General features: G+C 40.0%; 1 protein-coding gene across 1 annotated transcript in view; it reads right to left on the bottom strand.

Moving 5' to 3' along the window:
- The window catches only part of LOC145991720 (uncharacterized), a 110,096-nt gene that overhangs the window by 78,095 nt on the left and 7,345 nt on the right, over nucleotides 1-24,656 (bottom strand). Inside the window, exons 5-6 of the mRNA XM_083127777.1 lie at nucleotides 16,170-16,362; nucleotides 11,608-11,850 (exon numbers count right to left, since the gene is read on the bottom strand). Of these exons, the coding sequence (XP_082983903.1) occupies nucleotides 11,608-11,850; nucleotides 16,170-16,362 (436 nt within the window). The remainder of the gene's footprint in view (nucleotides 1-11,607; nucleotides 11,851-16,169; nucleotides 16,363-24,656) is intronic.

Below are 24,656 nucleotides of genomic sequence, written 5' to 3'. Positions count from 1 at the left end.
AAGTTCGGAAAAAATTGGCTGAAGTAATAAGCAGTTGCTCGTCGCTAAGCTCCCCAGCAAGGGTATCGAGGCTTGCATGAAGAAACCTCAAAGAGTCGAGGAACCGAATTTCTATGCCTTGCACCCACTTGCTCACACTGATGTAGCGCTCTTCGTTTTTGTGCTAGAACTTTAATTCTTCCATCGTCGTAACCAAGATGCTTGATGAGGTGGTGAAAATCATATCCGGAGCCGTTGTGGAAGAATACGGGAACGAAGCGCGGGTCTCACCCCTTCAGGTTACACCCATTACACCTGGAATCAATATACTTTCCACTGTAGTGATCATGGTGTTTAATCTTCTTTCCTTTCATACTATCATTAAAAAATCTGTCGCACACTGGACATTTGGTGGCCTCATCGTGCATACGCTCTTCTTCGGGAGTTAAGTCTAGCATGGGTTTAGGATCCAACAGTACCTCTCGTATCTCGTTGACCTCCACAACCATTCTCTCCAGAAAAATGCTTGGCCGCATCAGGTCCACGATACACATATGGTAGAGGGGCAATTTTTTGATTTCGCCACACCACAACATAAGACCTCGTGAATTTGGTACGGCGTGGTTGAAGAAATTTTTGGATTGTGGGTTTGCAGGTGGACAGAGGTTCGAGGAATGCCTCAAAGTCGGCAATAATAATTGCCGGGTGTGGTACCATAGCACTATGCATTTGTAATTGCTCCACAGTACCAGGATTGGGTAAGACTACTAACCCAGGCTCGTTGGCATTTGCAATAGCGCATGTGACGGGCAAGCTTCTGGCCAGCAACGTTAGGCCCACGAATATACTGGCAATCATTCTCTTGTTTTCGTTGATTGTCGAATGTCTGCGACAGACTTCTATGCGTGTTTTTTTTTTTTTTTTTTTGTGTTTTCTGTTCTCTTACGAGAATAAATATAGGTTGTCATAGAACCCTCCAATTCATGACATGGGAAAAATCTGTTTGCTGATTCATCATGTACACCTATACGTGAGAAAAAGTATGAATAGAATCTATGCTCGGAAATCGAAAATGGCGACCGGAAGTGGGGTTATCTTGGAAACGGTAAGACTTGGGAAAAATCTGTTTGCGGATTCATCATGTACACCTATACGTGAGAAAAAGTATGAATAGAACCTATGCTCGGAAATCGAAAATGGCGACCGGAAGTGGGGTTATCTTGGAAACGGTAAGACTTGGGAAAAAATCTGTTTGCGGATTCATCATGTACACCTATACGTGAGAAAAAGTATGAATAGAACCTATGCTCGGAAATCGAAAATGGCGACCGGAAGTGGGGTTATCTTGGAAACGGTAAGACTTAGGAAAAATTTGTTTGCTGATTCATCATGTACACCTATACATGAGAAAAAGTATGAATAGAACCTATGTTCGGAAATCGAAAATGGCGACCGGAAGTGGGGTTATCTTGGAAACGGTAAGACTTAGGAAAAATCTGTTTGCTGATTCATCATGTACACCTATACGTGAGAAAAAGTATGAATAGAACCTATGTTCGGAAATCCTCACAGAGCGGACCTTTACCTTCAATTCGACGTGGTGAAAAAGGAAAGCGGAGAAGCGTTTCCGCCCAATGCCAATTTGAAACTCGTGGACAACTTCGTGCCTCACCTGTTCTCGCAGGTGGAGGTGAGGAAACACGGTACGGTCATCGACAGAATAGATTATCCAGGCATCACGTCGACGGCAGTGGGAACATTGAAATTATCCAAAACGGACGCAGCGTACTATCAGGCGTGGGGATTCGAAGCGGGGACCAAAATATCGACGAGAAGTCACACGGTGCTCTTTCCCATGCGTCTGCTTCCTGGATTCTTCTCGGACTACAAGGAGGTCATGTGGAAAGGAGGACTGAGAATCACATTTCGAAGAGCGGCCAACGATAACGACGCACTGATGCGATGCAGTAACTTGAACGCGGACAGTATCACGCCGCTGCCCAACACTTTACCCGAAGCAGCCAAGTGCGTCATCCGGAGCATGGAGTTGAGAATGCCGGTGGTGGAATACGAAACGAATTACGCTCTCAAGTACAAAGCGGAGATCTTGAAGAGTCCACAGGTGCCGATTCACTTTCACGGTTACCAGTGCGTGCAGAAGATAGCGTCGGGGAGTCACATGGAATTCGACGTAACGACGCAGTTCAACAACATACAGTTCGACATGCCAGATTTCGTCGTAGTGCTCTTTCAGACCGGGAGGGACAAGAATCAGGAAAAAGATTCCAGCAAGTTCGACGACTGCAAGATCAAGAACGTTTATCTGAAGAATGGCAGGAACGAAGTGTTCCCGCGCGAGAATTACAACCTCGACATGACCAAAGATGATTACCTCAAACTTTACGAAGCTTACACGGCTTACAAGCGCGTGACCGAGGGAAACGTCGACATGTACTACACGCCCAGCGAATTCAAAACCCACAGGCCGATGTTCGTCATCAACACGACGAAGCGGAAGCAGGTGGTGGTCAACGATCGCACCAACATCAAGGTCGTCTGCGAGTTCCACGACGCGCTGCCCGAGGACACCGTGTGCAGCGTCATCCTGGTCGCAGAGAAGTCCTTCATCCACGACGTAAAGAACAAGAGGGTCACGGAGCAGTTTTAACAGGTTTAACATTTTTTCTTGCACAATCAGTTACAATAAGAATTTTGTACTAGCACAATCAGTTAAAATGGCACAATACGAATTTCACTAGTTCAGATCAGTTACAATGTCAATTTCACCAGTTATCAGTTACAATGTCTTTTTTTCATCAGTTTTTTTTTTTTTTGCACTATAGCACGACAATGAATATTTTTTTTTCATTTCAGGTACTGCAGAACAACGAGCACACATACACATACACACTAGAAAAAAAGCATGCAACTTTATTTGTAGCACACACACATTTTCCATCTTCATCAAGAAATATTATAATAAACATAATTTTTTATCTATCTCACAATAAAACTCTATATCCAAAATTACAACATCAAATAACACTAGAGTCGTTAGTACACGTTGCATGCATTTACGGAGGTCCTCTGTAGAGTTTCATGGAAGTTTGAGAAAAAACAAAAAAAACACGTGAAACTCTATAGAGGTGTGGTTATCTAACCGCAGCCGTTAGAGAACCTTTTTTTGGTTTGGCACCACGCACTCCTGGCGGAGTTATAGGGGCCAGGAATCCTAAAAAAAAAAAATAATAATTATTATTTGTTTTTGTTTGCTTGCGTCACAATACAGGCACGCACGCGTGTGTGTGTGTGGCACATCGTTCCCGAGAGGTTTACAAAGGTCACGATATATATACATTGGCCGGGACTTGGAAAATTACGATAAGGCACATTCATCCTTCGAGGATGAGAAAGTGCATTTACTCGTACCGGCTTTTTTCTGCGCTGTGAAACATCGTCAGGCGCGGAACGTGGAGAGAAAGTGAGTTTTTCAGGTTTTGGTGCGGTTTTCTTAGAGGTCAAAAAATCAGGGGTGGGGTTGGCAACACTGAACCCCACTTGAGGATTTACTCGTACCGGCTTTTTCTGCGCTGTGAAACATCGTCAGCGCAATAAATGAGGCGCGGAACATGAAGAGAAAGTGAGTTTTTGAGGTTTTGGTGAAATTTTCTTGGGGTGGGTTGGCAACACTGAACCCCACTTAAGGTTTGTGAACCGGTCCACCTGCACTACTTATGTACCGGGTATTATGAACTGTGCTGATCTTCCTTCGAGGGGGTGTTCACCCAAACGGTTAATGGAATCAAAATGGTGGGAAGGTCCATTGTGGTTAAAAGAAGTTAAGAGCGAATGGCCTGAACAAAGCTACACATGTCAAGAAGAAATTATTGCCCAAGAGAAGAAGAAGACAATTGTATCTAGTTTAGCCAATATTGAAGAAAGGGATGACTGGTACTATCACAGATTTTCCAGATATGAACAGATTGTTCGACTGATAGGGTGGATCAGAAGATTCATTTTCAATTGTCGTCATCCAAAGAACCATAGGACAGCAGAATTGTCAATAGAAGAAGTAAATGCTGCTGAAAAGGTAGTTATTCGACTTGTACAAAGAGATTCTTATGTCGGTTTGGAAGACAAGAAGCTGAAATCTTTGTGTCCATTTGAAGACAAGGAACAAATCATAAGACTGAAAACTAAAATCCTAGAGCTTACGGATAAAGAAACATTTCGGTGTCCGGCTGTCTTGCCAAGCTCACATCTAATTGTGAAGAGGCTTATTTATTCTAAACATATTGAAGCTTGTCATGCAGGTGTACAAGGTCTGATGAGTATTCTTAGAGAACAGTTTTGGATATTGAAAGGCAGAAAAACTATTCGTTCTGTGGTGAAGGGTTGTGTGATTTGTCGGAGACATAATGCTAAAAGACTGGAAGTAATGACGGTGTCTTTACCTGAACATCGAGTCAGAGATGCAGCAGTATTTGAAATAACAGGAGTGGATCTAGCCGGACCTGTTATACTTAAAGTGGAGAAAAGGCTTGGATTTGCATATTTACTTGTGCTGTTTATAGAGCTGTACATTTAGAGCTAACTTCTGGCTTATCATCTGGATATTTTATTCAGTCATTTCGAAGATTCATTGCTCGACGAGGTAGACCACTAGTTGTTTACAGTGACAATGGGACGAACTTTGTAGGCACTGAAAATTTGTTGAACAAACTAGAATGGGAAGATGTAGTTGCTTTTGCAACAATCAAGCGCATTGAGTGGCGATTCAATCCACCCACAGCTGCCTGGTGGGGTGGATGGTGGGAGCGTTTGATCAGACTCATGAAGCAACTATTGAGAAAGGTTTTAGGGAAAGCTTCACTGACCTACGAGGAATTTAGTACGGTGCTATGTGATTGTGAAGCTGTCATGAATGCTCGACCACTAACCTACATATCAGAAGATAATTCAGACCTTGAGCCCTTGACGCCCTCCATGTTTCTACAACAGGTCAGAGAAGTAGGCGTGCCTGACCTCGATGAGATACAGAAGGTAAATCTAAATAAACGGTGGAAGTATTGTCAAAGAATTCGTGAGACACTAAGAAGTAGATTTCGCAGTGAATACTTGGGTCAGTTAGTGCAGCATTGGAATGCTAAAAGTTCTTGCAGAGAAGTGAAGGTTGGGGAAGTGGTTCTTGTAGGTAATGACAATTCTAAACGTCTGGACTCGCCTTTAGCACGCATTGTGGAGCTGATACCTGGACGTGATGGTGAAGTACGTCTCGTAAGGCTGAGGACTGCAACGGGAATTATGATGAGACCACTACAGCGTGTTTTTCCCTTGGAAATTCAGTCAAGTGAGTTGCCCGAAGTGCCCAAAATGAAGAACACTGAGGAAAAGACAGTACCTGAAAAGGAAAGTGTTCCGAGAGTCATCACCACTCGTCTGGGAAGACGAGTGAACCCTCCACAGAAGCTGAGTTTGTTGGTACAAAACTCATGTTATGAACATTATTGATTATGTAGAGTCACTAATTGTCTTTGCGTGACTCTAGGTGGGAGAATGTTAGAAATAGAAAAGCAGTAATTGTGTATTTGCTTGATATGAGTATTCTGTGCATATTTTTTTAAGGTGAATATTCTGTGTATTATTTTGCGGGATTATTATTCTGTGACCAGCAAGAGAAATGTCATGTACTGAACGACTGTGAGTGAGATTAAACCTTAATTTACTTATATTGGTGTTTCGTTTTTAACGTACAGCGTGTTATCCTACATTTTAAACTACGTTTAATGACTTATCAAATGACTGCGACAAAAATAAATAAGTAATGATAAAGAGTCAAATAAAGCTGTTGTAGGCTAATTTTGCAAATTGTTACACCAAATTATGTACAGTGAAAACGCAAAAAAATCAGTATCTCTGTTATTGTAGAACATATCTCACTCACACCGGCCCCTGTGGCGGAGTGGTTAGCACATCGCTCTACGACGCCAGGAATCCCGAGTTCGAATCCTGGCCTGGGCATTGATATTTGTGAGTGTCCATTCATCAATTTCATCATATCATCATCATCCTCATCTTCGCAAATTAGCCAAAAGTGGCACAAAAAAGCGAAGTAAAATAAAGCAAATCAAATCAAATATCTCACTCAAATTAACAATTCGATATTATTGAAAAAGTGTTTGTGTTGCTCTAGGTATAGAACAGAAATTTCAAATTAAGCCCCTATCACACGGAACTTGATTTCTACTAGGAATGCCCTACTTGGCGCTGAACTGACTTTCTAGGTAGAAATCATGGCCGCCTGGCTGACTGCGTGACTGGTTTGGAGGAATAGGACATGTTCTAATTGCTACTTGCTTTCCTCGACTGTATTCTGTGGAACAGCCAATCAGAGCAAAGTTTGGCCATGTGAAGACAATCTGTGAGTTTGCAAAGAAGCGTTTTTTGTCTGTGGTTGCTGTTTATGTTATAGTTTCTCCGTTTCTCGATAAAAAAAAGTAAAGACTGAAGACTTCAGTTCATTACTAGTTAGGTGTTTATGCAAAGCGATGAGATGTGTATGTGGCAAATATGATTAGTTGAAAATGAAAATCCTTATTATTACAAGTGTATTAATAAATGTTTGACTTTTTTGTGTGTGAATGAATCCTACGAATCTCATGCATGAATAATGCAAACCCGAGTTAAAAAGCTTTTTCGGTACGCATTGATTACCAATCTCTAAAGTGAGAATCATAGAACTTAAGACCTTCTGTAAACAAAAGCACGTGTACCCTAACAGTGTTGCAAACTTATGAAAGAAAAAATAATCCACATAGCCTACAAGGTGTAAAAACATTCCATTTGTTAACAGATGCGGAATAAGCAGTGTATAACTGAGTGATGACCTGTTGAAAGTTATTGAATGTATGTTAAAAAAATAAATTTAAAAATGTACATCTTGCCTGGTGGCCGACTTTGACTCATTACCGAAGTTCCCTGGCTCGAATCCCGGCATGGGTGTTATTTGTGAGTGTCCCTTCATCAATTTCATCTGACGATCACTCATTCTCATCGTCGGGATTAGTCAAAAGTGGAAGAAAAGCAACGCTAAATTAAAAAATCAAATACAAAATGTACATCTTATCCCCCAGAAGTAAGACGATTCCGTACCAAAGGATTAATTTTTTCTCATATTTTACTAAAAAAACCTTGCTAGAAGAATGTGACACATGAGATAAATTACGTTTTGAAACCGGGGTTTCGTCATTAAATTTATTTGATGTTGGAAAGTGTTATGATTTATTTTATAGATAATGAAAGTAAGCTAATACATATGATTTGATTGACTAAATTAATAATTATGCAGCAAAGACACCAAGGGAAACTAAAACGGCAACTTAGAGTAGCATAAAAGTGGGGAAAGAAGACTGTAGAATACAAAAATATTTTGAGGCAGTCACATTTTATTGTACGCTACATATAAAATAAAATGCATATTTGGGGGTGAATTTTTAAATATTGTCACATTTTTCTTCTCTCTTGTTGAGAGGTGTTCATTTTAAATCAACCTCCTTCACCCTACGGCCTGCCCTCCTTCACCTGCAAAAATATTCCGGAGTGTGAGGATGTCACCATCCGGATGGTGAACACCTCTGTATTATAGATCGACTCCTGCGTCCCACCCGCTTCCCCATCCCCATCCCCGGAGGATCGTCACTGACAATGTGAAATATACTATCATATGCCGACAATCCACATGCCACTTCCGTTTCTCTACTTGACTTAGTGAGAAGTATTGTGGTTGGCAACAGCCTAATAACAGATTTCTTCCGCATCATGTAGTCCGTCCTATGAAAGTACGCTAATGGAAGATAAACGTGTAAATTACATTGGATTATACATTTTAAAATATATTTTCATTAAAGGTTTCTGTTTATAATAATAATAATACGTGATTATTGTATAAATTACAATCGATCACGTGAACAGCAAGAAAATAGCGCCAGTTTCGAACATGGCAACTTCCATGCGTGCAGGAAGGTCTCCCATGTTTTCAGAGTAGTCTTTCGGAAATACGGCCGTTTGAAAAGTGGCAAGAAGCAGGTTGTTCTTAACGTTTATGTGACGTTGTGTCGGTGCTATCCTGAGCAAGCAGTGAAGTTGGTGTCCAAGTGTAATTGTGTGTCTGCGTCTTTGTATTATCGGTGTGGTGAAAGAAAGAAAAACGATCGGTCAAGTTGTGAGTCTCGCGAAAAAAAAACACGTTGTTGCCCGTATAAACAAGTACACCGATTTTGAGATAAGCGCAATACAACGCGAGGTGTTTTCGTATTCTTTCAATCAAAGAGCCGTCCTGTCCACTGTGGAGAAGATGTTGATAGTGATAATTGATGACGATCTCCCCAATTTTAGCAGTCGACGCTAAATCGCCTCTTGTGCCACGTTGAGTTCCTTTTTGGCAAGCAAATTTGACAGACCGTACTCTGACAGGATGATGTCTAGCGCCGAAAATGCCTCAAGTTCAAAAAGGAAGTACTGAATCAAGGTAAGAAAATACATTACTAGCACGAGACGTGCGTAAATAATGTGTTTATTATCGTCTTCTTGTTTTCTAGTGTACGAGAAACCGAGAGAAAGATAAACCATCTCTTTTTATTCCCCGGCTTATCTTTGTTTAGCTTCTGCTAAAACTGGCGGTATATTTGTTGCACAAAGGAGAAAACAATACTCCACATGTCAACAATGTTGGCAATAATTTAGTGGAAATAAAACCAAAAGGCTTGAATTACTGAAACGAATCTATCTCTCTCTCTCTTGTATAACTTTGGCGCTGTCATACTGAGAGAGGAGGGGGGAAGGGGGATCTGTGAACTTTTGGCGTAGAAAAATATGTTCATTCTTGAAAAAGAACACATATTTAATCACTTGTAGAAAATTTATTATACTTCAATGTGTATATTATCAGTTAAAATAAGAATACGTTTTTCCATGTTACGTAAAATTAAAGGTTGCGAGTGAGCAGCATATGATGGCCGCACCATTCACGAACAGCTGGCGCGGAGTGATGTTACTCGAAGTGAGACGGTTGTTTACAGAAGGTCGGAAGGTTCGTGATTCTTACTTTAGTTCATACTTTTCTTTTTTGATAACCATGCAACCGTGTAACCATTGCACAGAAACGCTTACGACTGATTATGTAAAGGAAGAAAGAAAACAAAACCAGAGAAACGACATATTAAAGTAAAATCTACATTAGTTAAGTATTCCGACAGATGGCATCCATTTCTATTTTCATATACATGTTGATAAATTTGCATAAATAATGCGAAAATGCAATAAATGGCCCCATCCCCCCTCTTGAATACGGGCCTGACAGGAACTATATAATATACCCCAGGAGTTGCGAAAGTCTCTGCATGCAAACTTCCTTAATATTATTTTTTGAAGTTAATTTTCTGTTCGTGCTGTAGCACTCATGTCAATAATGTATGTACGAGTATAACTAATTTGTTGAAGTAAAAAAAAAATATGTGTAAAATTGTTTCGTACATGTAGGGTTTTAATTGATTGATTGATTTGTTGTTTTTTAAGCCCACTTTATGCACAGTAAGGCTAAACGGGACTGGACCTACAGTTTAAAGTGGGATCCGAACCACTTGTGCCTCCACAGGGTATCGAACCCGGGACCCCTTGATTCCATACATGTAGGGTTTGTCAACAGGAAGGTGACGTAATATTTTTACTATTTGAAACGTAACAATGTTCGAACATTAGACAATAACTATTCATTGTTGAAACTCGTTACGGTAGCAATGAAGTTACATCCAAAACAGATAGCTCTGGACGAGTTCCTAAAATTATTGTATTCAACTTTTATTCAAGGTAAATACGAGGGCGGATTGAAAAGTTCGTGGCCTGAGTAGGAAGGAAGCTTTTAATTTTAAGTTTCATACATTAGTTGCATAGCTATATCCTTTGGTAGTCACCGTGTAAAATTTCATTTCATTTCATTGCTCTATTGTTTCAGGCGAGGACTTTTAGTGGGCAGAAGTGACGGAAATTTGTGACATGGAGAAAATAGAGCATCGCGCTGTCATTAAGTACCTGCATAAAAAGGGTTAAACACCACAGCAAATTCATACGGACATGGTAGAGACGCTTGGAGACTCCGCGCCCTCGTATTCCATGGTGAAAAAGTGGGTGGCTGAATTTAAGCGTGGAAGAAACAGCATTGAAGATGACCCCCGCAGTGGCAGGCCTGCAACGTCGACCACAACAGAAAATGTCAATAAAATTTGTGACCTGATTTTGAGTGACCGCAGAATCAAAATCCGCGAGATAGCTGAGACTGTGGGCATTTCCTATGAGCGAGCACAAAACATTATCGTGAACGATTTAGGGTTTTCTAAGGTGTCTGCGAGATGGGTACCCAAGTTGCTTTCAGTTGAACACAAACGCACTCGACTCACCCTTTCCCGTGATTGTTTGGAACTGTTTGAAAGTGATCCGGAGGAGTTTATTGGCAGATTTGTGACTATGGACGAGACATGGGTGCACCATCATACACCGGAATCAAAACAACAATCAAAGCAATGGAAACGACAAGGATCTCCTACCCCAAAGAAAGCCAAACAGGTTTTGTCGGCAAACAAGGTTATGGCATCAATATTCTGGGATGCTAGGGGCGTTATCTTAATCAATTTCTTGGAAAAAGGAAAGACTATCAATTCTGAATACTACTGCACCCTGCTGCGACGTTTACGCGAGGAAATTAAAATTAAGAGGCCAGGAATGCTGCGAAGAAAGGTGTTGTTTCACCAGGATAATGCGCGCGTTCACACGTCCCTTGCATCCATGGCAGAAATTCATTCCTGTGGGTTCGAACTGTTGCCGCACCCATCCTATTCGCCTGATCTGCCCCCCTCGGACTTTCACCTGTTTGGAAACCTGAAAAAGTTTTTGGGGGGTCAGCGATTTTCTTCGGATGAAGAGGTGAAAAGTGATGGACTGGGGTATTTTGCAGACCTTGAGGAATCAATTTTTAAAAGTGGTATAGCAGCGTTACCGGAGAGGTGGCGTAAATGTATCTCCCTCGAGGAGGATTACGTGGAAAAATAAAACATAACTTATCCAAATATCTTCTCATTTTCTAGGTCAGGCCACGAACTTTTCAATCCACCCTCGTATTGTTTATTAAGTTGTAATTCCAGGACAATTGCTGATTTGGTGAAGAGATACTGCCAGTTGCAGGTTAGTGCGTCTTATAACCATATACAGTAAAACCTCGTTAATCCGAACCCCGATAAGCCGGACTTTGCTTAATCCGGACAGGCAAAAAGCCTCAAAGACTGTTTGGTTGTAGGACAGTGCATATCACCAACTTATGCAAGATATTTACACAGTGTATTTTGATCAATTCAGTGCGCAGTTAGAGATGGGTTAGTTCAGGCAAAAAGCATGAAACTGCGTGTAGGTCTACATTCGGGTATAAATGTGCGAACATGAGGAAAGCTGTGAAGACACTAGTAGGGAGTTTCCAGTCAAAAAAGAAAAGAAAGGAAAAAAAAACATTGGGTCGCCCTGTAAACAGGAGTCTGCAAGGTTTCGAGGCTCAAGCTTCTAACATGAAAAATGAAAAACACTCACCGTAGCCTTGATCCTCTTACACGAAGCACCACGTCTATGAGTGCGGCTAGGAGGAAATGGAACAGGAACACTCTAATGGCGTGCACCCATCTTCTCTCGGTGTAGCACCCAACGTCAGGGCACCAAAGCGTCCGAAGTAAAGGAACCTCAAACATCACTCTCTTGCCAATCGCTGCCATGGTGCGGAAGGTCATCAGGAATTCTCCCGTTCCCGAACAGTTCACAACGATCGGACTTTCGCACCTAAAAATAAATATATATATATATATATATATATATATATATATATATATATATATATATATATAATTTTTGTATTCCATATAGTTTAGTCGAAATCAATTCTTAAAGTTGTTTACTTTATGATACACCCTTTGTGTGTGTGTGTGTGTGTGTGTACAGGGCGTGTCAAAGGTAGGAAACGTCGTCCTAGTTGGTAAAATGCTAATAATGTGTGGGAATGTTCTGTTTGATTGCAACGCCACCTCTCGGAAATGTTCTAACAAAGAGCAAACCTCGGACCGCGCAAGGAGTAAAGCACTCGGTGTTTATAAAATACAATTCAATGACGGCTTGTAACTACACATTCGCACACATTATTAGCCTTTTACCAAATAGGATGACGTTTACAAACAATGAAGTCAGTGGCGGCTTGTAATCACACATTCGCGATTATCTCGAAAACGGCTCGTTTGCAGACCCATGTTTACTGAGACTTTTTTGCTTCTATTATCGTGTACTTTCACCTGTGTCAGTTTGCGCTATTACTTATGAGACACCCTGTACTTACACACACACACACACACACACACACACACACATACAGGGTGTATCATAATAGAGTAAATAACTTTAAGAATTGATTTCGACTAAACTATATGGAATACAAGAATTATATTCGTTGTGTATAAATCTATAACACTTCGAGTTTCTATGAATGTCTACAAATGTTCAATGTGGCTTCCACCAGTCATGCGACACACATCACATCTTGCCACTCTTTTTCCAAGAACACAAGAACTCTTCGTCCAACAAAGCAAGGGCTTTTCTTATTCTCTTTAATGTTTTACATTCTGCGGCATAGATGGCACATAGACTTTGTCTTTCACAAAGCCCCAAATGCAGAAGTCCAGGGATGTAAAGTATGGGAACTTTAATACACAGCCTACGTTTTCTGCACCTTTGAAATTCTTTAACACTACACCAGTGCCACAAGGCAAAAGTCTTGCGCATGAAAACGAAAACTTGAAGATTTTTCATTGTTGTACAACAAACCTCATTGTTGTGCTTCAGATATATTTAAAAAAAAATAATAAACCTGATAAGTTTTTTACTCTATTTTGTATATAAACTTATTACAGAGTAACGTCTTGATCAACAATATTATACAACCAAATGTAACATGACGTAAAGTCAACCAGTATTTCGGTCAGTGCCTGGTAATCAACAATCAACGTATCATGTTAAAGATAGTATATACTAGTACTATCAATTAATTATCTCCACCTAAACGTAGCAAAAGTATATTGGGTCTACACCTGTGCATATCTGACTCTAATCATGCAATGCGTATATTCATAGGCGTAACTTGTCGGGGGCAAGAGGGCACTTAACCCCCTCCAAGAAAATACAGGTTTATTAAAATTTACAAGTTAGGGGACCTGAGGAGCAGAGTAATAAAAAATAATAATTGAAATTTCGCAAACGTCAGTTATTTAGCAAATAATGCTGGACGCCGTTTTTATGGGATGGAAAACTTTTCAACTCTCTTCCCTCAAAGTTTAGCTCCAGGTTTGATTCCAACCCCTCAAAATTAGGCCCAGCTTGATTCTGTCCCCTCAAAATTAGGCCCAGCTTGATTCTGTCCCCTCAAAAGTAGGTCCATTTTGATTCTACCCCCTCAAAATTAAGCCCATTTTGATTCCAACCCCTCAAAATTAGGCCCAGCTTGATTCTGTCCCCTCAAAAGTAGGTCCAGTTTGATTCTGCCCCCTCAAAATTAGATCCAGTTTGATTCCAAACCCTCAAAATTAGGACCAGTTTTATTCTGTCCCCTCAAAATTAGGTCCAGTTTGATTCTGTCCCCTCAAAATTAGGCCCAGTTCGATTCTGTCCCCTTAAAATTAGGTCCAGTTAGATTCCAACCCATCAAAATTAGGCCCTGCTTGATTCTGTCCCCTCGAAATTAGGCCCAGTTTGATTCCAACCCCTCAAAATTAGGTCCAGTTTGATTCTGTTCCCTCAAAATTAGGTCCAATTTGATTCCAACCCCTAAAAATTAGGCCCAGCTTGATTCTGTTCCCTCAAAATTAGGTCCAGCTTCATTCCAACCCCTCAAAATTAGGTCCAGTTTAATTCCAACCCCTCAAAATTAGGCCCAGTTTGATTCTGTCCCCTCAAAATTAGGCCCAGTTTGATTCTGTCCCTTCAAAATTAGGTCGAGCTTGATTCTGTCCCCTCAAAATTAGGTCCAGTTTGATTCCAACCCCTCAAAATTAGGCCCAGCTTGATTCTGTCCCCCTCGAAATGAGGCCCAGTTTGATTCTGTCCCCTCAAAATTAGGTCCAGTTTGATTCTGTCCCCTCAAAATTAGGTCAATTTTGATTCTGCCCCCTCAAAATTATGCCCAAAATTATGCCCTCAAAATTATGCCCATTTTGATTCCAACCCCTCAAAATTAGGGCCAGCTTGATTCTGTCCCCTCGAATTGAGGCCCAGTTTGATTCTGTCCCCTCAAAATTAGGTCCAGTTTGATTCTGTCCCCTCAAAATTAAGTGCAGTTTGATTCCAACCCCTCAAAATTAGGCCCAGTTTGATTCTGTCCCCCTTTAAAATTAGGCCCAGTTTGATTCTGTCCCCCTTTAAAATTAGGCCCAGTTTGATTCTGCCCCTTCAAAATTAGGTCCAAAGTTACGCCCACGCGTATATTAGAGATTCTCTTATGTACGTGTTGCTTAAGAACCTGGCCGTGTATTATAGGGTAAATTCCCTAGTAACACGACAGTTGTGTGAAAAGGAGGTACATAAACTGCCTTGATAGTCTTGATCTTGAATGGTGGTCATTTTGCAGAATGCATATCACTTTCTAGTGTGATCTCTGCAGGGTTGCCCGGTCAAGAAAGTGAAAAATATATTTCAGGAGTAAAATTAATTCATTCATTTTCATGATGTTGATGAAATAAACGGAAATATTAAAAAGTGGTTCTCTAGTGGTTCTCAATTCTGGAGTCAAGTTTGAAAGCATCTGTTGACGGGTTCTCGAGATAATCGTGACAAAAGTTAAGTTACGCAGGCTTGACGAGGAAAATGTTCAGATTTCTCGCCGAGGAAAAGCTCAGCTTAAGTGGCACTCCATTCCCAAACTGTATTTATCCTTTAATTAGGCAGATCCTTATTTATTACTTCTTAGGATTATTTTTCAACATTTATTTGAGTTTGCTGTTTAGAGTAAGAATTTGACAAACTAAGGTAGTCTATGAACATAATTCGAGTTTAATTTTAGTGTGTTGCAATGTTGATCAACATGCCTTAAGGTCATTCAAATACACTAGATTATTTTGCACACTTTGTGAATCTTATGACGAGTGCTTGATTAAAGGGGGGTTAGTGGGACTTTGGCACCTACAGTCTCGGACAAAGAGACCACCTCTGAGGAAAATTCCTTTGGAAAGGACCACGAAATGAGAAAAACATATATTTTATGTTAACCATCTAACATAACTTGCCCTAAAAGTCATAACTAGAGAACGATTGATATATGTATTTTAGGACATGAAATGAAGTAAAATGAACACACTTTGTTGCCCCTTTTTGCACATTTTCGTGAGATTAATACATTCATCCTCTTTTTTAACCCTTCTTTAATGCTTCAGCACTCTTCCTTACTTTTCTTTTACGTTTTGTTAAAAAATTGGACAGAAAAATAAATGATTTTCACTCTTCTTCAGCAGCTACATAAAATCCTGTAGTCTCACTTGTAGACCAGAACGAGAGCTACAAAATGGTATAATATAATCATTTCAGCCCAATAGTTCCCAAGATAATGTAGTTTCTCCATCTATAAGGATCTCCTGAGCTCAAAGCGTCAGCTACTTACATTCGAAAACATAGAAATGTTAAGCGTAATTCAGTATAACAAGTTGGTTGAAACCCAGTAAATGCGACAATTACTTCCTAAGTACTGGTTACTTTATGTAATTATTACTAATTATATTATTTGCTACAGTATTGAATAAAGTAAGTTAATGTAACTGGTTTAGACCTGAATAAACGCATTTTATCAGCACCTTTATCGCACCTTTTTGAAAACATTTTCAAAACTTTCTTTTCCCTTTCCCGACCATAATTTTGCACCTTAAAATCCTTTCCCTAGTCATAACTGATTTGTATATTGGGGAACTCCTTATGGGGATTGATTATTTTTTTATTTTTTTAATAAATATCCGTCATTACGGAAGTCAGTTTCAAGATATGCCGTGCAGTTTTTCGTTTGAGACTCAGGAACTTAATGAACAGAAGTCGGAATAAACTTTAGCTTTGGATATAATATCTCCAATACGAACCTTGTCCGTCCAATATGCCAAGCAGCAGCTATCATACCGTTGACAACAATGTCCGCTGGAACGTAGTCGAGTGGGTTGTCCAGTTTCAAGTATACTGATCGGATGACGCCCTTTGCTACTCCAGAGATCAGTCCGACGGGGCCGTTGAAGTTGTCCACCCATCCTCCGAACGGGCTTCGGAGGGTGGGCGCCACTGCAAGAGAATGGACAAAAACATTTAAGAAAAAGAGAGTAAGCCCCGAAAGATGCCCAACCTCCACCCGCATGCATTCAGGAGTATGCGCTTATCGCCCTGGTGCCTTTAAATCAAAACGTCTGTATCCTCAGAATTCTGGTTCCCTCGTTTTTCATGTGTTCTTTTTTTGTTTTATTTAATTTTGATTTACAATGGTTGATTAGTTTACAATACATGGTGATATGGATTGTTTGCTTGTTTGTGCCTGAAGATGTTCCGGTGTCCGGGACAAATTCAGATATTAGGTTTTACAATATAAATTAGCTTAAGAGATACATAAAAAGATTATACAAGCCAGCCCCGCCAACTTCTTCCAGATTCTGGGCCGGAATGCTTTTTCGTGGCCCACTCTGTATAATATTTATAATATAAATAAAATTTTAAAAAAGCATAATATAAGCTACTTCATCAGTAAACATTATACATATATCTAAAAGGTAAATAGGGCGAAGAATTTTGATTGTTCTATAAGGGTTGCAGAAAAGTAGTACACAGAAAAGTTGACAATGGACACGCTAAGGCAGATATCAAATAATCAGGTACAGTGATGGTATGTGGTATGTGCCCTAATTTGCTATATTACACAAGTGGGCGTGGTGGCGGTAAGTGGTCGACTTAGGGTTCAAATCCTTCCCTCCTCCATCACTGGCATGTTAGATTAGTGCTAGCCAGTGGCGGCGATTGGGTTCCAAAACCGGGGGCAAGGTGTCAAATCTAGGGAGGCAAAGACAGTATATTTCCCTTTGTAGATAAAGTGCGGGGGCAAAAGTGGCGAAAAGTGGGGGGCAACTGCCCCCCTCGCCCCCTAATCTCCGCCACTAGCTAGTTCAGAAACGAAAATCCGCAAGTCATTTCCAAAATCTTATTAAAAGCTTACAAAAATACAACTAAGAGGGCCGACTTCCGTGGCGGAGTGATTAACACAACGCGCTACAACACCACCGTTCACTGGTTCGAATCCTGACCTGAGCATGGGTGTTCTTTGTGAGCGTCCCTTCATCAACTTCTTCTCATCACGCATCATCATCTTCGCGATTAGCCAAAAGTGGAAGCAAAGCAACGCTAAATAATAAATCCAATCAAAACATTGCTGAGAGAATTCTTTTGAGGGAAAAACGAGCCTACCTTTGAAAACATTGGAACACCCGAAATAGATTTATTCTTGGAATAGCCAACCGCGACTCTCCTCCAACTTCATTTCTTGCCGCCCTGTTCCCAGTGTTGCTTCTGTCTTAGGGGGCGGTGGAATAATCGCGAATCCAAAATTTAAAACAGGATTAAGCGCGAAAGGAATTAGAGCGAAACGGACTATTCTCTATCTGCTATAAGAACGAAGTCAATTTTAACAAGTACACGTGTTCAGAGGAATCGCATTGGTTGTTCGACTCTTTTTTTATGAGCTGTACTGCTACGACTAATATATTCGTGGACAATATAATACCTGAACTTACATATAGGAAAGAAACTGTATCTCAAAAGCCACGTGGTTATGTTTACAATAACTTCGTTCTTATAGTGGATCGAGGCTAAGCGCGAACAGAATAAGAGATAAAAGATTAAGCGCGAAAATTTCACTTTCGGGCTTAACCCCTTTCGCGGTTGTTCTGGTGACCCTGGTTTAGACTGAAAATTCCCTTGTGATTTCCCCCAAATTCGCTTTCAGACCTTTAAATTCTATGTTATTCAATAATGTTTAAAATCCCCTTGACAAGAGTTCAAACGTTGGACATCTGGCTTCGTGGTGTGTTACCCTCATCAACATACTATCCTCTCACCTCAGCGTATTTATTCGGTACCATAAACCCACAGCTTGTATAGTGCACTGCATATAATACTGGTAAATATAAGACCAATTATGTGTGCACTGTTCCCCGTGAAAGTTGTCTATTATTATCCAGGGTGCATGCAGATTTTGACAACTGAGGGGGAACCACGACAACAAAAAGTTTGGAGATCCCTGAGTTAAATGAATAATCAGATACAATGCTTGAAAGTTGAAACAAAGTACACATTCACTGTCTTCTAAAATGGCTGATAGTCGTTGCAACAGGGACAGCAGCAGGGTGCGAAATCCTGGGGGGACGGAGGTGATTTCCTCCCACCAACAATCTTGGCCTCAAAAATCCCCCCCCACAAAACAAATTCCAGGGGAGAGTGTTTTTGTTACAACAAACAAAGTATCAGGAATTACTTTCAATTTCAAATATACTTTACTAAGAATAATATCGAAAACAAACACAAATTAGTGTAGTTATGAGTGTTGAACGGCCGGTTCAAATCCGGAAACGTTTCTACCGTTGGAAGGGGCCCCGGTGCCAACCCAGCGTCGAATAACATGGGTACCTGGGGGAAACCCTGGGGGGTAAAGGCGGCCAGGGGCGTGATGCTGATCACATCAACCCACTCACGACCGGATCAAGAAAGTGTGGGGTGTTACCCCCACACACCCTATACGCCTTCATGGCGTGGTGCTATGCACAGGGGAGCACTTTACCTTTTTTTATGAGTGTTGAATGCTTTCTCTCTCAAGAGATCATAAACAAATCTACACTAATACGCACAATAAAAGTAAATCAAGAATGCAAAACAATAATAACTATGAAAGCTAATTGATTTATATTAACATAAAGCAAAAAGTTAATAAAAACTTATATACAGGGTGACTTGTAATTAGATGTATTCCCTGAAAGGGGTTAAAGTAGAGACAATTTGCAATAAATTTGACCATATGATACCCCATCCGAAAATTAGTAGTTTTCGAGATAATCGAATTTCTATTGCTTTTTTTAAAAAATGACAATTTTCCACATAAAAAGATGAATTGAGAAAATAAACTGCTCATTGTATGGAACTTATTTCAGCGTTTTCTGATAGCTAACAAATAAGTGATTCGTTGAAAAAAAAGTTTTTCCCAAATAACAATCACATGTAAATAACGGGTGGGTCTAAACTTACAAGTGGTGATAAAAAAATGCACTCTTAGTTTACTTGGCAACGTATTAATAAAAAAAATGGTATGACACGAAGCGTACAAATTACTTAAATTACTTCCTTGATTCATCAGCTATCCAACAAGGTACAAATGTTGCTAACATTCACATTTGTGTACAAGAAATAATACTTCATTCATCTTCATGTGAATGGAATCAATGAACAATACAATTAAATAACATTACACGTCTTGCTCAAAGTGGGCACCTCCGTTACGAATGCAGGCACGCAGGGTTTTACGGACTAGTGTTGCCCACGAGACGAGACGAGACGAGACTTTGGTCTGTCCCGTCCCGTCTCGTGAAAATGCTGTCTCGTCTCGTGTCTCGTCTCGAAAATATTAGTTTGTCCCGTCTCGTGTCCCGTCTCGAAGGGTTCTGTCCCGTCTCGTCTCGTCCCGTCTCGTTTTGTCTCGTCTCGTCTCGTAAAAGTGATCCGGGATATCATGCCAACAAAAGTCAAAAGTAGCAGAAGCACAATATTTTTCCGGAAAGTGGGATAAAGCTTCAAATAGTTTACCCATTGCGTGGTGAGAATAAATAAGGTTCGTTAATCATGAGGACATTAATATTAAAAATGCAGTTTGTTGGTCACTGATTGCTAGGTATCTTATGAAATCTACCTTGTGGTTTTTTTCGCTTCATACAACTATCTATCTATGGTACATTTATACAGAGTTTGTTAGAACCTGTCCCGTTTCCCGCGCTGTCACGTTGCGTATATTAATTTGCTGCCTGGCTTTGGCTTTCCCCAGCACGGAGTTCAGGCGGTCTTCAGCAGCAACACCGCTTGGTTTATGCTAGAAAAGCCAGCAATCAGCTAGCGCGGGAAGCGGGATAGGTTGTAACAAACACGGTATAAGTGAGTGCTCTTTTTCATTACTGCTACGATCGTCAAAATCTGCATAAAAACAGCTGTCCTGGCAAGAAAATTAATGTCAAAAAAGGTGATGAATTGAATATTTGCTGAATAACAAAAAAAGATGTTACATCCAGTTGACGAAAAATAAAGTTCCTGATTAATATTTTATGCTCATTATTATAAGTAGTAGCGTGCATAAATCTTCATTGATACTGTCATTCAAAGCAGTATGATTCCAATAGAATCCTTGTTTTCTAGTAAGTTCGGCAGGAATATGTAAGCCTCGATTATGTTAAACAAATATATTTTTTGTTTAGCTAGAGCAAGGCCACAGAAGGATGCAAGAAGCCGTTTCTGCAAAAGTGTATGTTTTACGAAGCGAAGAAACGTGACAAAACCACCACGTATGGAAGGCAAACCTGCATTAATTTTATATCGCACATTTACAGAGCCGTGCCTCCTGAAGTTATAAAAATCCCAACTTCCATGATTCTTTTAGACATGCTATAGTTGAAAAAAATATGTTTAGATGCACCAAAAGTGCATCATTATCAGATTATGCATATAACGTGTTATTGGAATCAACATATTTGTGTAAATTGGGTGCCTCCCTGATGGCGTAGTAATAACGTCGAGGTCTTGTAATGAAGGGTCCTCGCATTTGATACCCAATGGAGGCACAAAGTCGATCGGATCGCACTGTAGTTCGGTTCGCGATTTAGCCTATTTGTGAATCAAGTGGACTTAAAAAAAAAAATCAACGTTAAGAATATTAGAATCCACTAATTCACCCGCAGGTAAATCAAATTTCACATATCCCTCTTCATCCTCGTTCATAGACTTCATGCAATACTCTTGTGTTGCATCCCACCAGGTGCGAGAAATGTGAAGTTATTATTTCCTTGTACTGCGTTATTTCTTTTCATAACAGTAAGGCTAAATTCTAGTTTTATCTGAACTTTTAAAAAATGTGCAAAATACGTCTCTATCTTTAAACAACCACCCTTTCCCATGTATGTGTAAAATAATCCCACTCTGTCTCAGAAAACGTCTTCCTACGATCAAATGAAGGAAACAACTCTCAAGTCTCAACAATTATAAATTTTTGCTTAAATTTCCTATCATTTATTCAAACAGTAGCACATATCACGTCCTTTGGTGCAACACTGTCAACAGCTAATGTTACTTTCCTCGTCCTAATAAATTTGCTTCCAACCAGTGATGGCGCCAGGGAAATATGACTGGGGGGGGGGGGGGGGGAAGGCTGGCAACAAAATATTGTAAGGGGGCTGTCACATTAAAACGCCGGAAAACACTACACATATATATGCTTATATAATAATACTTATAATAATAATAATTATTATTATTATAATTATTATTATATTCATGTATGGTGTTTTGTGTTTGTTTTTTATTTAGAGTGGACGTTTACTGCCTAAATTTACTTCTTGATTACGAGTTTATCTCCACATGATTCGTTTTAATAAAGACATTAATTTTTTTTTATTGGTAAGTGGCCTATTTCAGTATTGAAAGACATTCATAATTTTATAATTCATCGTCTTTCTTGAGATGAAACTACTGATATAAATATTTAAGTTATAAGATAATAATATAAATGATGAAAATAATGCTTCGAAGAGTTTAATTTTCTTGCAAAATATACCTGACGTTGGAAGAAATGAATCTTCTTAAGTATTAGAAACAATGTGAGGCACTTAGTGAAGTGCAATTCTCCTGTAGGAGAATTCTGCTCTATGTGCTTTGGAGAACACATTGCTCACCTTTGGCACGTCCAGGACTTGACATTTCTTCTCAATGGCAAGAACAGCCAAATGAGGGAGGCAGTTTGCATCCAGCATCCTGTTTCGAGCAAGCCTTTTCAAAGATTTTAAGGACAACCATCTTCGTAACGTTGAAGAGTTTTGAGCAAAAATTGTGTTTCACCTTTCAGGGAAATGTTATCACAGGATAAAGATCAGACAAAGGTTATAGTTATCTCATAATTCAAGAAATATTCGGACCCTGGCATTACTTACTCTTACTCTACCACTCCAACGTATGTCTGTGCTACCCAATTAGAGGCACCTATGGAGTTCGTGGGAAGAAGTTCTTCGATTTTGATATGTACGAGAAAGAGCGAACCTGCATCTAATGATTGAAGAGTGGCAAATCCTAATAAGCGTTCTTTTACCTGCCCGCGATATGTTTTGAATCGAATTTTAAGTGTAATTTGCATTTTAAGGTTCACGTTCAATACATTTCCAAATAATATCCCCTCATTAGCTTCAAGAGTATCGAAGAAATTCCCTTTGTTAAGGTTTCCTCAGACTCATCATCTCGAAATTCAATTCCCTGAATAGTAAGAAACCGCGATGAATCCACAACAACTGACATGTAGTGACGGGTTTTTTTCGATCACCTTTGGTCCTGGGTTCGATACCCAGTGGAGGCACTTTAAACTATAAATCCAGTCCCGATTAGCTTTTCTGTGCATAAAGTGGACTTAAAACACCAAATCAACCAACCAACTAAATCTTGAATCAACTTTGAATGTCTTAGCGTTGTCACTAACGACCACGATTAGAATAATTTGCCCGTACTACAGATGATGTCTTGTGGTCCTGAAAATATTCGTGATGTTTTAAAACCATCCACATTCAACACTTTTTCCCAGTTCGTAAGACTGGTTAAAACTTAGGTTAATCTCGGCTATTACAGGACATAAATGAATGAGAAATCACCTATGCCCAGGTCGGCGCTCGAATCTTGGACGAAACAAATTAATATTTGTTAATCAAGTTGGTATTATAAGCAGGAAAGTGATATCATGCAGAATACACCACTTTGAAAATGTGAACTCTCTTATTATTCGATATTTAATTAACTTCAGTTGGGGGCACGGGCGGGGACGGGGGTGGAAAAGTGTCTGACATGGGGCGTCCCCCTGCTCCCCTCTGGCGTCGTCAGTGCTTCCAACCCTCTAATAACTTCGCTGCTGATAGCCTCACCTTCTAAATGGAAGCTTGTGTGTCGGCGAATAATACAAAGAACTTGTGTTCACTGTCCCTTTTCCATTCAAAGTCTGCCGTTTTCCTTTTCAGCTTTTCCTGCAAAACTTCCTGTCAGCAAGCGAACCAAATTACAGAATTTTTATTGTCCCTCCCTTGCATCAACTTTCATTCCTACTTTAGGCCTGGATTTATGGCACGTACCCGCTACTGCAGGTCAACCTCGCCCTATGTTTGGTGTTTGCCCCCTGAAGCAACGGTGTCCATTGTTCAAAGCGAAACCTCTGTCAGTGGGGAACGGCCGAAAAATAGTCTCGGAATACACCCTGGTCGTAAACAAGCTCCCGCCACCCTGACATTGCTGTCAGCTTCCCTCTGAAGTTCGATAAAACTACTTTGTGAAATGTGTTTAGTAACGAGTGAAAATGTAGACAGTAGATACTACATGTATTTTGCTCATAAACTTGAAGGCGAAATTTACAGAATGAAAAGAACAGCTACAACATTCCTTCATCTGATTTACAGAAAGGCTAATCGGGACTGGACCCACTGTTTAAAGTGGGATTCAAATCACAATGTGCCTTCACCGGGTATCCAACCCGGGACCCCTTGATTACAAGGCGACGACGCTACCACTGTACCATCGGGGAGTCCCCTCATAGAACAAAGTTTCCTTCTACGACGATTATACAGAACTTAGTGCACTTCCTTCATTTGAAATCTATTCTATATCAGCCTCAGTATTTCGTTATTACAATCCAAGGAATAGTATTCTCCTTAAATAAGAAATAAATAAATAAAATAAAAGCATTGGAAATAATCTTCAAACGGACGTAAAAAAATCGAATCCAACCACCTGTAGAATGCCTGAGGGAAACAACAAGAATTTTCTCAACAAAGACATATCCGAAATTTCCATAACATTCTAATAATTTCGCAACCCGTGCAAATAATCATGTGGTAAAATCTTGTCGTGGTTCCCTGTAAACGCTAAAATCACCAAATTACTTCTTTCCATCTCTTTAGCTCTCAGCTGTTCGGAGTGGGATAATGCAAGATTATTTGTCCCTAATTATCTCCTTCTCTTAGTCTTGCTAATATCTTGGATTCCTTAATAACTTTCCCAACAACTCCTTATCAATTTGTACTGCCATGTTTCCTACAATGTTTTTCCTACTTCCTAATAACATTCACTTCTGTACACCCTTTGATGTAAAAATTAAATAATAAAAATAAACCATATCCGTCGGTCCGTTTATCTTTCCAACCTATAGAGCTGAGACTATTTTTACAAGATAAACCTCGGACGCAGACATTCCACGATCTTTTGGCCCCTCCTTCCACCTTCTCTACCTGCCCTTTTACTTGACGTTATTCAGAATTGTA

The sequence above is a fragment of the Lepisma saccharinum genome, chromosome 8, assembly GCF_977018435.1.
Source record: "Lepisma saccharinum chromosome 8, izLepSacc3.1, whole genome shotgun sequence".
Classification (NCBI taxonomy): Eukaryota; Metazoa; Arthropoda; class Insecta; order Zygentoma; family Lepismatidae; genus Lepisma; species Lepisma saccharinum.
The sequence above is the reverse complement of the archived record's forward strand: the minus strand, read 5'-3'. Positions and strand labels throughout refer to the sequence as shown.